Source organism: Taeniopygia guttata, chromosome 12 (genome assembly GCF_048771995.1).
Source record: "Taeniopygia guttata chromosome 12, bTaeGut7.mat, whole genome shotgun sequence".
NCBI classification, from domain to species: Eukaryota; Metazoa; Chordata; class Aves; order Passeriformes; family Estrildidae; genus Taeniopygia; species Taeniopygia guttata.
In genome coordinates, this window is record NC_133037.1 from 8,512,105 (window position 1) to 8,525,000 (window position 12,896).

At 51.5% G+C, this 12,896-nt stretch overlaps 1 protein-coding gene and 1 long non-coding RNA gene across 5 annotated transcripts in view; one reads left to right on the plus strand and one right to left on the minus strand.

Moving 5' to 3' along the window:
- The window catches only part of LOC116808860 (uncharacterized), a 39,228-nt gene that overhangs the window by 26,120 nt on the left and 212 nt on the right, over positions 1 to 12,896 (minus strand). The gene's annotated exons all lie outside the window — the stretch shown is intronic.
- Positions 5,169 to 12,896, plus strand: part of FAM3D (FAM3 metabolism regulating signaling molecule D) — an 8,374-nt gene continuing 646 nt past the window's right edge. Inside the window, exons 1-10 of one of the 3 annotated variants that reach the window (XM_072934794.1) lie at positions 5,169 to 5,262; positions 8,208 to 8,268; positions 8,981 to 9,043; positions 9,782 to 9,889; positions 10,215 to 10,235; positions 10,707 to 10,830; positions 11,081 to 11,139; positions 11,504 to 11,554; positions 12,556 to 12,640; positions 12,783 to 12,896. The exon at positions 12,783 to 12,896 is cut by the window's right edge and continues 13 nt beyond it. In XM_072934794.1, the coding sequence (XP_072790895.1) occupies positions 9,031 to 9,043; positions 9,782 to 9,889; positions 10,215 to 10,235; positions 10,707 to 10,830; positions 11,081 to 11,139; positions 11,504 to 11,554; positions 12,556 to 12,640; positions 12,783 to 12,896 (575 nt within the window). In that variant the 5' untranslated portion in view covers positions 5,169 to 5,262; positions 8,208 to 8,268; positions 8,981 to 9,030. Of the gene's footprint in view, positions 5,263 to 8,059; positions 8,269 to 8,980; positions 9,044 to 9,781; positions 9,890 to 10,214; positions 10,236 to 10,706; positions 10,831 to 11,080; positions 11,140 to 11,503; positions 11,555 to 12,555; positions 12,641 to 12,782 lie in introns of those variants that run through there. The other 2 variants (XM_030282891.4, XM_072934795.1) reach the window with 2 other exon arrangements.

The window sequence follows — 12,896 nt, forward strand, 5'->3', positions numbered from 1 at the left end:
TTTTGTCTGCACTGTAATGTTTTATTGGATCTGTGAGGTCCATTAGCAGCACAAAAGCAGGATTTCCTCTGCTGGCAGCACAGGGAGGGTGGGGAGCGGGGGGTGAAAGACATCTAATTAATTTACTACTGCAGGTAAATAATAGCAGGACAACTGAATGAGGACCTTAGCTACTCCCCAGAGGCCCGGCAGCCCCAAGCTGGGGTGGCCATGTGCCAGACCCCCATGTCCTGCTCTGCTGTAACCAGCCAGCAGGTCTGGCTGGCCCCATGTGCAGGACTGCCATGCACCGCTTCAAATATTTGCTTTTCAATGACACAGACGTGCCAGAACTGCCTACTAACAAACACCTCACTGACCCAGCTCTGAGATCCATCACCCGATGACATCAGTACCCTGAAAAAAAGGGAGGTGACAAATGGATGAAGCACCTGTGTGATTTGGACTGCTGCCGATCCCCTGCCACCACAAGGCAGCCCCTGCCTGTGTCCCCAGCTTGGGAAAGATGTACCAGACCAGGTGCCACTGTGGCAAACTGGGGACATTCAAAGGGCTCTGGTACAGTCACTCATCTGCCCTCTATACTTCACCTCCCCTCAGAGTCTGTGTCTCAGACTATTTATTTATTGCACCTCACTGGGGAAAAAAAAAAAAAAAAAAAAAAAGGCAAGACATCCCCTGGCCAGAGGGAAATGTCCCAATTAAAGAGCAAACGATGCAGTAAAACAGCAGAGCATTCTTGAGAGCCGTGGTAAAAGCGGCCACCTCTTGTCCTCAATTTATGCTGCTCCCATCACCCTGGGCATTATATTTGTGCTGACAAGGATCAGTTTAACCCCTGCCTGCAATCTAATAAAAAGCTGGCATGGTGCAAGCATGCATAATCTTTCTTCAGTGTCCTAGAATGGATGCAATAAAAACCTGCTGCTGCTGCTCAATGGCCGCAGCCACTGCCTGGAATAAATAACTCCCTGTCTGAAGCCAGCAGTGAGAAGGGCTTTGGACCAAAGGCTTTTCAGACCCTCATCCCTTTATAGAACTTTATAATCATGAGGTTGTTTAGGTCAGAAAAAACCTCTTAGGATCATCGAGTCCAACTGTTCCACCAGCACTGCCCAGTTCACCACTAAACCATGACCCATGAGCCACATTTACACATCTTTTAAATCCCTCCAGTGACTCATCCACCTCCCTGGGCAGCCTCTTCCAATGCTTGACAACCCTTTTGGTGAAGAAATTGTTCCTAATCTCCAATCTAGAACTCCCCTGGTGCAACTTGAGTTCACTTCCTCTGGTCGTGTCACTCATTACTCAGGAGAAGAGACCAACCCCCACCTGGCTACAAACTCCTTTCAGGGAGTTGTAGAGAGCAGTGAGGATCTCCCTGAGCCTCCTTTCCTGTGGGCTGAGCCCCCAGTTCTAGCTCAGCACCCCAGCACATCTGTGAGTGCAGCACGTGCCCAGTGCCATCACCCACCACCCCTCAGGATATACTGGGGGCAAAGCAAAAAGTCCCAAAGGCCTTGTGCCATCGACAAACAACAAATTCTTCCCCCTCTCACCATTAATTGACCAAGGCAGCACAGCAGAGCTGGCATTACGCTCTGCTACCCTTTGTAATGAAATCACTGCCTGTGCACAAGAAACAAATTCAACAATATGATACTAATAGGGTTAGAAATTTCCCATGCAAATATTAATAATTTATATCTACATTCTTTTTTTTTTTTTTTTTTTAATAATACTGCTTGCAGTCTGTAGCAAGGAAGTGCTGAGGTCTACCAGCCTCTCTCACAGATCTTGTCTGGGAAAGGTGCAGGGTTTACCCAGCTGGAGATGGAGACCCCCAACACGGTTTCACCAGGGGTTCAAATTAGCTTTTGGAAATCATGTCCTGGCCTGTTTCAACAAGGAGACAATGCTTGCATGAACCAAGCAGCAGCAGGAGATGGATGTTGAGCCTCGGTGTGCCCAGGCCCCTTCCCACAGGCATCTTTGTAACACCTGCACCAAGAGCCAGGGCTGCTGATGTCCCTGCAGCAGCCCAGGGTGAAATGAGCTGTGGCCCAGTCGCCACTGAACACACCAAGCATCCACCTGAACCTTGAGGTAGCTGGCAGCAAAAGGAGCAACCTTTGGGCTGCAAAGTCATAGAGATTTAGGGACTGAGGAGAGGGGGGAAGGGGAGGACATTTTATTTTAGAAGTAGGGAGGGATTTGTGTTGAATGTCCTTTTTTTCAGCAGTAAAAAAGTCTCTGAAAGGAAGGGCAGTGACTGGGAACCTGCAGGGCTGAAAGAGAAGCTAATTCCCTCAGACAGGCATAATTGCTGCAATTCAGAATGGTAAAAATGTGAAATTAGGAATAATCAATGGCTGTTTATGATCTGTGTCTATACTGTGAATTCAGCTAATATGGAGTAATTACACTGCGCTAATTCCTGGTATTTGTCATCGTTGGGTTGCAGAGGAGTCCTGCAAAACAATAAAAGCAGATTGGCTGTGCTGGGCCCGCAGACCAGGGGCTTGGCCGGCCCGAGGTAATTTCTCGTTTAATCGCACAAGCGGCGGTGCCTCCGCTCGTTCCCGTTCTCACCAGCGGCACCCCGGGAGCTGCGGGAGCTTCCCGGTGAGGAGCGCTGCCTCGCCTCTCTGTCCCACACCGTTCTACAGCCCTGCCACGAAACTTTGTCCTCACGCCATTCCTGCCATCCGGCACCGGGAGCTGTGGCGGGTGCTCGGTGACCCGCGGCACCTCCGGGATGTGTCACGGTGCTCTGCCGTGAGTCACGGCTCGGCCGAGGGACCGGCCGGTCACGGAGCTCTGCAGCAGTGAGGCGGGTACGGGAGCGGGATGTCCCGGGGAGGGTGAGCGATCCCCGCAGCAGCACGGGCGGAGGCGCACGGACAGACCTCGCCCTCGCTCAGCCTCGCATGTGGCGTGCGGGAAGTGCAGCTGGTGTTTAACACTAGACAAACACAGAAGGCAGAGCTCGTTTCCTTTCACAGGAGCTACACTTAACATCTGCAGCAGTTCGGCAGGATCAATCTGAAACCATACACCCGCTGTGCTTATCAGCGGCCAAACCTTTCCTAAGAAAATCTATCAGTTTATCCCGGTGAGCACACTCCTGAAAAGCAGCATTTCCTGGGCACTGCAGAGCCCACAGGGATCTTTGGGGGAAACCTCCCAGTGCTGAACTGTCGTTTCCTGGGAGGGACAATCCTGCAGCCACTGTCTTGGCACCAGCGTCCCAATGCTTCCCACCACTCCCTGAGGGTCAATGCACCCAGTGTTGACATGTGGAGAGAGGAGGAGAACAGCTCCTCACTCACCAGCTCGCTCCTGCTGCTCTACCAGAGTGCTGATCACAGCGCAGTGAGTTTGCACCACTGATTATTCATTCCCCTAACCTGGCAACTTTTTGATACCACATCTATTATTGTTTTCTTAATTCCTCTTTGTCTGTATCATGCAGAACCCCCTGGGGGAGCCTGCGAATGAGTCTTGGTGCAATTTAAGTGCACTGCACCAGTTTATTATTTGCTGAGTCAAAACTAAGCTGATGCCCCACTCCCAGCACTTGACACATTCCCTAATGTTAGGTGGGATTTACAAGCCCATTTTTGCTGTGTGCCACAGTGGATGGGCAAAACCTGGGCTACTGCAGGATGCAGAGATGGGACATGAGGGCTCCCCACACCAGCGTGTGCCACAAGGAAAGCCCACAGCTCCCCATCCCTTCCTGTGGTTTCAGGGAAACATCTTGGATGAAATGTTCAGCTCCAGAGAGCAGAACCATTTCACACAAGATTTCACTGTTGGAGGCTGGTGGCCCTGCTGATGGTTTTTGCTCATTTCTTCTGCAAGCAGCAGAAATGGCTCCATCTCCATAGAGGATTTGGCCTCGGGTCCCTTGAAACAGGAGGCAAAACTCACCCTGGAACAGGCCTCCCCCAGGGTGTTACAATCCCCAGCAAGCAGGGAGACACAGCAGGACCAGAGCTGAGGCACTCCAGGGCTTGGGGCACTTTGTTATTGAGCTGAGCCGGTTAGTGCCAGCAGCCAAACAAACTGATAGGAAGGATATTTCCCCAGAGAGCGAGAAGGTTTTGATTTAGACTGTGCTGTTTAAGCCCAGACTCTCACCACAGCTAAAATTTCCTTCCGAGGGCAATAATTATCCCATTGCAGAGCCCAGGCATGGGTTTGCTTTTCTGCTCTCTGTCTGGAAGGGTTTGGTTTAGAGGCTGTGATTTCCCCCGGCGTTCTGCACCTCCTGCACCTCTTGCCCAGCATTGAGGACCAGAACTGGGGGGAAGCAAGGAAAAGCCCAAGGCACAGCTTTATACAGGGCTCACCCTCAGGTATTAAACTAATCATCAGGAAGCAGCGTTGGTCCCTCAGGGGCTCTGCTCCAGCCCTGTGCAAGCTGCAGCCCCAAAGGCAGCGCTGTCACTGCCAGCCCCACAACTTCTCCACTGGTCCTTGGATGAAAATTGCTTTAAAAGCTCCAAGAGAAGCCGTTTGGTTCTTCTAGGTGGTAAGAATGTAAAAGAAAAAGGAAAGAACAAATGGGAATGCTTTTGTTCTTGGTTGCCAGGTAAATGAGGTTCAACTTTGGAAAAAATAGAGAGCTCCTAGTGCTAAGTTCAGGAGTGATTTCTTCCTTAAGAACTATAACAATAACAATGATAATTGATTAAAAAGAAAACAGCCTAAATGTGTACATTGAGTTAACTCAGGACTCTTTTTGAGTTCAGGACTGTTGCTGGATAAATAAATGCTTATTTGGAAAAGGAACCTCCAGCTTCCTGTAAATAACAGGCAGAGAAGCAGGACTCAGGGCCAGCCCACACACATGCAGCACAGCTTGGGGGAAATCCTGGCCGATCAGGTTATTCTGGTTTTACCCCACTTTGGGGAACACCACTCCTGGCTTCATGCCCACCTGCTCCATTGCAACATCCATGTCAGCCCACTGTGCTGCTTTGGTGAAGGAGCAGAAAGTCAGGCAGAAAGGTCTCCCAAAAAGGTGAGGGCCAAAGTGATGGAAATGCCCATGGGCGCAGCGAGGAGCTGTTCTCCCTCCCGAGCTGTGGCCCAGGGGCTGTGCCCAGCCCAGCAGGCAGGAGATAAGGCCTGGGGAGGTGCCAGGAGTCACAGAGGGCTGGGCAGCTCGGCACATGGAGCACATGGAGCCTCAGCTGCCCGGGATGTCCCAGCGCAGAGGGACGGCGCGGCCCTGAGGGACGCTGAGCGGTACGTGGGCTTGTCCCATCCCCACCAGGGAAATGCAGCTTCTAGAGCATGACTGAAATGATGTGTTCCTGCAGCACTTTTCTTTGACTTACTGGCAGGTTAGGGTGTTGCCTAGGAAAGGTTTTAATTGTTCTCCCTTCTCGCAAGAGAAGGGGAGAGGAGGTGAAGGGGAAGCCCCAGGCACTGGCATCCTTTCCGTGGGGCACAGCTGTGCTGGTGTCATGGGCTGAGCTCAGGAACTCCCTGTGCCAACGGGGAGCTGTGATGTGCTGGAATCAGCTCTGTGATGTGGGGGCCAGATCGTCATGGCCACAGATGAATTTGCAGGGTGTGGACTCTGCAAAGTGTGGGGCTCATCCAAGGTCAAGCTGCTGCTCAGGATTTCATCTGTTTTCTCTTGCACTGCTGAAAGGGTTGGTGCTGCCCACACAGCACCAGTAGGGACAGAATTATTTCCTATAAAAAACTGATGGCATCAAGGAATTTTCAGAAACCAGCCTAGATGGAAGGGTAGGAGGACACAAGGTACCAAGTACTTTCTTGCAAAGAAAGCAGCAAACACTGGTCAACAGCCCAGATAACTGTGGGCTTGTGCCAGGGCCAGTTTTGCCATGACATGCCCTCTCCAACCATTTGGTGGATGCAGAAGCTGGCCAAGCATTTTTATAAGCAAGAAAATATAAAAGTTCTCTAGCAAACAACACCTTCCTATTGAGCAACTCAACAAAATTTAGTCAGACTGATTCCTTTTGAGACTGAAAATGGCACTGTAGCATTCTCCATTCTCCTGTGGAGATAAACCCTGAGCACAGGATGGATATGCACCCCCCCTGCCAGTTGTGCAGGAAAACCCTTGTACAGGCTTTTTTTTTTTTCTGGATGAGTGACTCAGTGGCTGTGGACACCTGGCAGTCACCTTTTTTGGAGCTGCATCCCCACTCTGCATCAAAATGGTTTAGTTCACAGTCAGGGACCTGCTGGGAGAGAGAGGGACATGTGGGGCTCAAAAGCAGGAAAAAAGGGTGGGGGAAATGGGTGGGGGGGGCAGAAGTTTGTGGGGAAGAGGAGAAAAGTTTTTCTGCAGCGCTGAAGGAGAACAGGAACACTGACTGGTGCATCCTGGAAGGGCTCCTGGAGGGCAGGGATCTGTCTGCTCCTCCCGCAGTGACTCAGCTCCGCCAAGTGGCGTTTCAGGCCAGAGCAGCCTCGGGTGGAGCTTTTGCTTTACAGCACCGAGAGCTGCTTCAGCAATGTTTGTCCAAGAACTTTCTTGTTCCTGGAATGTTATTTTAAGCAAACAGGTTTGAGGTTTATTAGACAAATAACTCTGTTTAACACCTATAACAATTCCCTCTTTTCTCCCTCTCCTGCCAGCAGCTCTCTGGCACATGCCAGAGCACAGGTGCCTTTTATTCTGGCACAACTCTAGAAAGAAAAATTTAAAAAAAAATATCAATGCAAACAATTAAAAAACAATATAATAGAAATCCCACGACAGGGCCACTCTTTTGTAATGCAATCAGGTTCTAGGAATTCCAGCACCCAGGGACTCCACCCAATAAATTTTATCTAGGATTAAGGTGAAGATAAATAGCCCAAAGAAATATATGACTTCCCTAAAGCACTGGCATTTATTGGTTTATTTTTCCATTTCTCTTCCTCTGCAATGAAATCAATGTGTGCAAAGAATAAAACCACAACTTCGGTGAAGGAGAGGACTGTGCAATGGGCCCCAGTGAGGCCAATGTTCACTGTAGGACTGGGGACCAAACAGGGAATGGTTTAGGGTGGAGTTTTGTTCCACTCACTGTGTTCAAATCACACCCCAGGTCTGAATCCTCACCAGATCCAGGCTCTGCTCATGGCACTTGTGGGGAAGACAAGCTCCCCAAGGCAAACCAATACCAGTTTTGAAGTCTTCACAACTTGCCAAGGGGGATTGTGAGAACTGGCCCCATTTTCCAACCCCATCATCAGATCAGGCACTGGGATGGGGAGCCAGGAATGGGAAGGGGGTCCCTGTCTTTATAAACTCCATGCTGAAAGGAGCAAAAGGGAAGAGCCTCATGCTGCCCCCCCCCCACCCCTCCCCCAGATCCAGCCACAGGAAACGTTTGTCCTCTAAAACCTTTAAACTGTCCTTTTTCAGGTCTGTGAATCTTATACCAGCTCAATGAAATGGGTTTGCTCATGCCAGCTCTGACACAAGCTTTAAAATCCATTTCAGAATAACTGTGCTGAGGGCTGGGGTGTGGGGAGGGGCTTTTGTCATCACAGACCCCCTCCCCTGCCACCTCCCATGGGGACAGATCCTGCTCACAGCCAGCCTTCCTCTGACAGGAACAGCTGCAGAGAGAGGGGAGATGCTGCTGGGAAGCTCTGCTCTGCTGATACACAAACAAAAACACTTTGTCCTGGTACATGGGGGGACACAAATCCCTCCCAGGGCTTCCCCTAAAATGCAGGTGGGCCAGTCTCCCATGGGAAGCTGGTAGCTCCATGCTGGAGCAGCTTTGGCAGACTGTCCCTGCTGCAGTGTCACAGCAGAGGGGTCTCATGGGGAGAAGTGCCAGGCTCCAGAAACATCAGCCAAAACTGATGGGGCTGCCTAAAAACCCCAGGCAGTGATGCTGCAACCCACCCCTGGGTGTAGGGGAAGCCACGGGAAGCCTCTCTGCGGGGCACTGAGCCCTGGGAGGGGACAGCAGCAGGGCTGGGCAGGACAGGCTCTTCTCTCCTTCCTCATGACGCAGCAGCCTGAAATCACCACGCAGCCCAGCCCTGCTACGGCCCGCTGCTCCTTATTTACCCTTCAAACAGGAAAAGCAGCTCTCAGCACAGCTCGTTTACAAATCTTCCTGTCAAACATTACTGAAGAGCTGCTTTGGTTGACATTAGGCTCGTGAACTCTCAGCACCCATCTCACAAGTGACAATTCGCCGCAGGGCTCCAGCGTGGTTGCCAGGACAGAGGTTCAACAGACGACAGCAGCCCCGAATTTCAGAGGTAGGAGTGCTCCCAGCCCCTGGGGGAGCCCAGCATGTGGGGTGGCAGTGCTGTCCCATCGGTCAGGGTGGCAGTGGGACAGGGGGCAGCAGATACTTCATGCTCCAAATTACAACCACTGCCTGTCCACGGGGTGAAGACACTCCAGGATTTGGCCAGGTGGAAATATTACTGAGTTTAAGTCAGGTGTCCACAAAGCTGTCTGCTCTCTTCAGCACAGTGGTGCTGCCTTTCCTCCCTTCTCCTTTGGATTTTAAGGAAGACAAGCTTTTTTTCCAAGAGATTCCCCTGACCAGGCAAAGGCAGGTCACAGCGTGTCCTCAGACAGCATTTTGCTGTGCCTAATATTCGAAATCTACCCTGCATCATCCCAGAAGAAAATGCAGCAGAGCTGTGATTGAAAGTGTCCACCTCGTTGCTATCAGCAGCACAGAAAAGACTGGTCCATTACCGAGAACAGGGACGAGGAGCACAATGGCAGCAGACAGGGGAAGGGTTCTGAGGCTCCAGAGGGAAGTGAGCTCGGGCAGTGCAGCCTGCTCCAGGACTTTATCAGGGTGGGACCTTCTGCATGGTTTGAGAATTGGTATATCTTTGATGACGTCCTCACTATTGCAAATGTGACTGAACATAGCAATTGGCTTCTCATCTAGAATCTGCCTGTCTTTGGTGGCTTTCAGGCACTCTTTAAGGCATTGCCTTCTTTCCTCAGGGTGACCTGTGACTGTCAGTCCTTCCCAGCCGTGCTGTGTGCCCACCACCATGCGGGTAACAAGTAAGGAGGGACAGATATTTACTTTTCTCTCTCTGTTTTGGTTCTTCATGACTCTTTCTCATCTACATCATGCCTTCCAAACCCAGCAACCCTGCCCTTCCCCTGCCAGGGACGTGGGAAAGGGCCTTTCTATAAGCATCAGGTTTTTACAAGATTTGTGTCAATTTTAGCCTGTTGTATTTTTCCCAGTGAAACCTTCTGTGACTGGGAAGAGATGGCTATTGAGATGTTCCTGGTTCCATAAGAGCCATTCAGCTGCAATAAAAGTACATTTTTCTGCTCTCTTTCCATGCAGGACTGGAACGTTTTGCTCTGATGAGCGCTGCTTTAAAGCCAAATGCCAATCACAGTTGTATCAGCAGCTGCTCGGCTGTAGCTAGTGACTAATTGGGGGATAGCAGCCTTCCCAGCACTGGGAACATAAGAAATATTTGGATTTACATAGCTTTCTGACTAATTATCAGATTTACTTTAACATAGAGAGAAATATGAATAGTGCCTCCCAGCAGAGCACTAATGCCTATCTGAGCATCACCACATACTCTGGAGATGGTAATTAAGAGATCAGAATCCATTTGGAGGGTGAGGGATTGTTAGCTGCCTTCCTACACCGTGCAAGCACTGGCTGTCACCCTGTCCTGGTAACCTGGGGACACAAATCCCAGTAAACCAGGGGGATGATCCGGTGCCTGTCCTGTGCTGCAGCTCTCTCAGCCCGCTCCTCTCCCACGCCTGCAGGTGTGATCCGGTCCCTGGTGCTGCTCCTCACCCTGCTGGGCTCGTGGTTCCTCATGCAGACGTACTTCCAGCACAGCTGGAAAGCCATCAGCCTGCGGAGCTGGCTCGGTGAGGCACGCAGGGCTCCAGAGGGATCCAGAGGGAGGTGGGAGAGGTTCCATTGTGAGCCAGCCCCCAGAGCTGGGTACAGCTGCCCTGACCAGTTCTATTTGCAATCTCTGGCTGAGGCTTCAGCCACCAGCTCTGGCCACTAGGGCAGGATGGGACAGTGTGGTGTGGTGGGAAGCTGCACTGGACTGGGTGGGTCCAGGAATGCCTGCAACCATGGGAAGCAATTTTAGAGAGCTGAGCAGGTGCCTGAACAGCTGCTCCTGGCTTGGGGAAGAGCCAGCAGCTCTCCAGGGTGTCTAATCCTCCTGCTTGATACCCACAGGTGCCACGAAGAAGCCCAGCAGTGAGTATTGCTCTCTACTTCATCTCACAACTCCACTCCAGGGTTCAGGGGGGAAGCGTGGGATCTCCTTCAAGAGCAAAAATCCCCCTCTCCCAAACACGGGGAATTTTTACTGCACACAGCAGTGGGGTCTTTGGCAGGCCCCTGCCTTGGCCAAAAATGGGGAAACTCTGGGCAGAAAAGCCCCAAGGGTCCTGCCTCGGACACCAGCTCCAAACGCTCCCGGCACACACCATGTGTCCCACCCGGAGCAGCACCTGGCCTTGGCACCATAAACCTCAAACGAGAAGCTGGTCCCAGCCCCAGGACAAGCCTCCTTCGTGGAAGAAATTGGTCCAGGTGTTGCCCCCTTAGTGGGCCGCTGTATCCTGGTCCAGCCCTGCTCAGCCCCTCAGGGACACAGCCAGTGTCTCCCCATGGGGACAAAGCCACGTCCCCATGGGGACTTTCAGCTCCACTCCTCCTTCACAGGTGAGAGGCTGCCCCGGCACAAGTGTGGGAACCAGAAGAGCTGCCCCCAGAATTATTTTGCCTTCAAGATCATCAGTGGTGCTGCAAATGTGGTGGGACCCTCGATCTGCTTTGAAGACTCGGTGTAAGCAGCACATGGCAGGGACAAGGCAGCTGTGGCTGGCCTGGCCTCCAAGAGGGCGAGTTTGGCCTCTGCCAAGCACATCAATGGCCATCACAGTGTATTTGTGGTTAAAAAAATTTAATGAGATTTCTTTGCTACCACTTCTGGTTATTTTGTCATCTACAGCCACTTCACCCCACTACAGTTTCTCTGGCATCAGCATCTCCAGTGCATCCCTGCACTCACTGGTGCTCTCTGCTTTCCTTTCCAGCCTCATGAGCAGCGTGAAAAACAACATTGGCAGAGGCCTGAACATTGCACTGGTGAATGGTGAGTCAGACAGGCACTGACCCCCTTCTCCCCACTGCCAGGGCTCCTTCCTTCCCCAGGAAAGCACAGGCCACTGAAAACCCCATCCCAGGCACTATGGCTGAGCCAAAAGCACATCCCTCTGGTGTTGCATGGGGAGCACAGCCACAATTATGGTTGCAAGCACTGCCAGTGAGAAGGCAGCCAACCCACCTGGGCAGCTCCACAAACACCTCCAAGCAACACAGTGACCATGGCAGCAGTTACAACACACTGAGGGAAGAGCAAAGCATTTTGCAAGGCACCCCAGACTCATGGCCAGGCAAAGCCCAGAGCCACCCCAGTGCAAACTCACTGTGCTCTGTTTTCAATTTTAACCTTTCAGGAACAACTGGGCAGCTCCTGAAAACTGATACCTTCGACATGTACTCTGGAGGTAAGCACAGTCACTCTGCTCCTTGGTGCTTCCCAGCCAGGGCTCACACCAGCACTCCTGGCTGCTTCAGCTGCTTCTCTGCCATGTATTTATGATAAAGTCAAGTGGGCTTTGACCAGACTAGCCAGTCTGGGTGGTAAAAGCCCAGCTTTCCCTGAGGCCATCAAGCCTGGAGTCCTCACAATGCTTCCACATCCAAGATTGGCTTATCGCTCCTTTTACAAGCATGTAATAGCCTGGAAAACATGATTTCACTAACCTGAATAAACTAAGGCATTTGAGACTTGAGAAAGGTACTTTCTGAGATCAGGTAGTTACACTAATCCTGATACTTTGCAGCCTGTAACTCAGTTTTTGCATACCGGTGGTGGCTGAGCAGCTGCTCATTCCCCTGCCTTTCGCAGCAGGATAAATGAAGGAGCTCAGGGAGACCTGCCCCCCTCAATCATTCCTTGGATTTTCAACCTACTCTTGGTAACTCTGGAATTGTAAGGAGATTTAATCTCAATATAATGAGATTTCCATGTTCACGAGCGAGATGCTCGGTGGGAGAGGCACTGGGAAGAAGGCAGCAGTCAGCTCATGTGCCACTAGATGGGGCATTGGATTCAAGCATCCCACAGATGCGGGATGAGGAGTAATTCCCCCGGTACGGCCAGAGGCACGATGGCAGGGAAAGCGTCTCTGTGGTCAGGCAAGTTCATTTCTTGTGTGTTGGGAGAAAAATTCACACAACTGGATTTCAGAGTTAGCAAGCAAAGTTCAGGAGGAATTTCTGCCCTGCAGTTGTTCCAAGAGGAGGATATCAGTCCTGTGCACTGCAAGAGAGCCCAGGTGGGAACACAGGATGGGGAATGCATCATTTGGGAGCCCACCATTCGCCCAAATCCTGGCTAGCACCAGCACAGTCAGGTTATTTCCCACCAAACCAGAGGAGGCTCCCCCGTGCAGAAGTACCTACTAAATCCCTTTTTTCTCTCCCTACTGCTCTTCTCTCCCAGACATTACCAAGCTGCAAACCTTCCTCCAAGGGATCAAGCGTGGCACCCTTGTGCTGACAGCAAGCTACGACGATGCTGCCACAAAGTAAGTTTGCCCATGGAAGCAACACCAGGCTCCCCAAAAACACTCAGCTGGGGGAGCTGGACATGCTGCTGCCACCAACAGAGAGGGAAAAAGAGGGGACACCCACCTGGCAGCACAGTGACACCTTCTGACCCTCTTTCAGGATGAATGACAAAGTACGGGCATATTTCACGGAGCTGGGCAGCAGCCATGTGGGCAAGCTGGGCTTCCGGGACAACTGGATCTTCTTGGGAGCAAAGGGGCTGATGAACAAGAG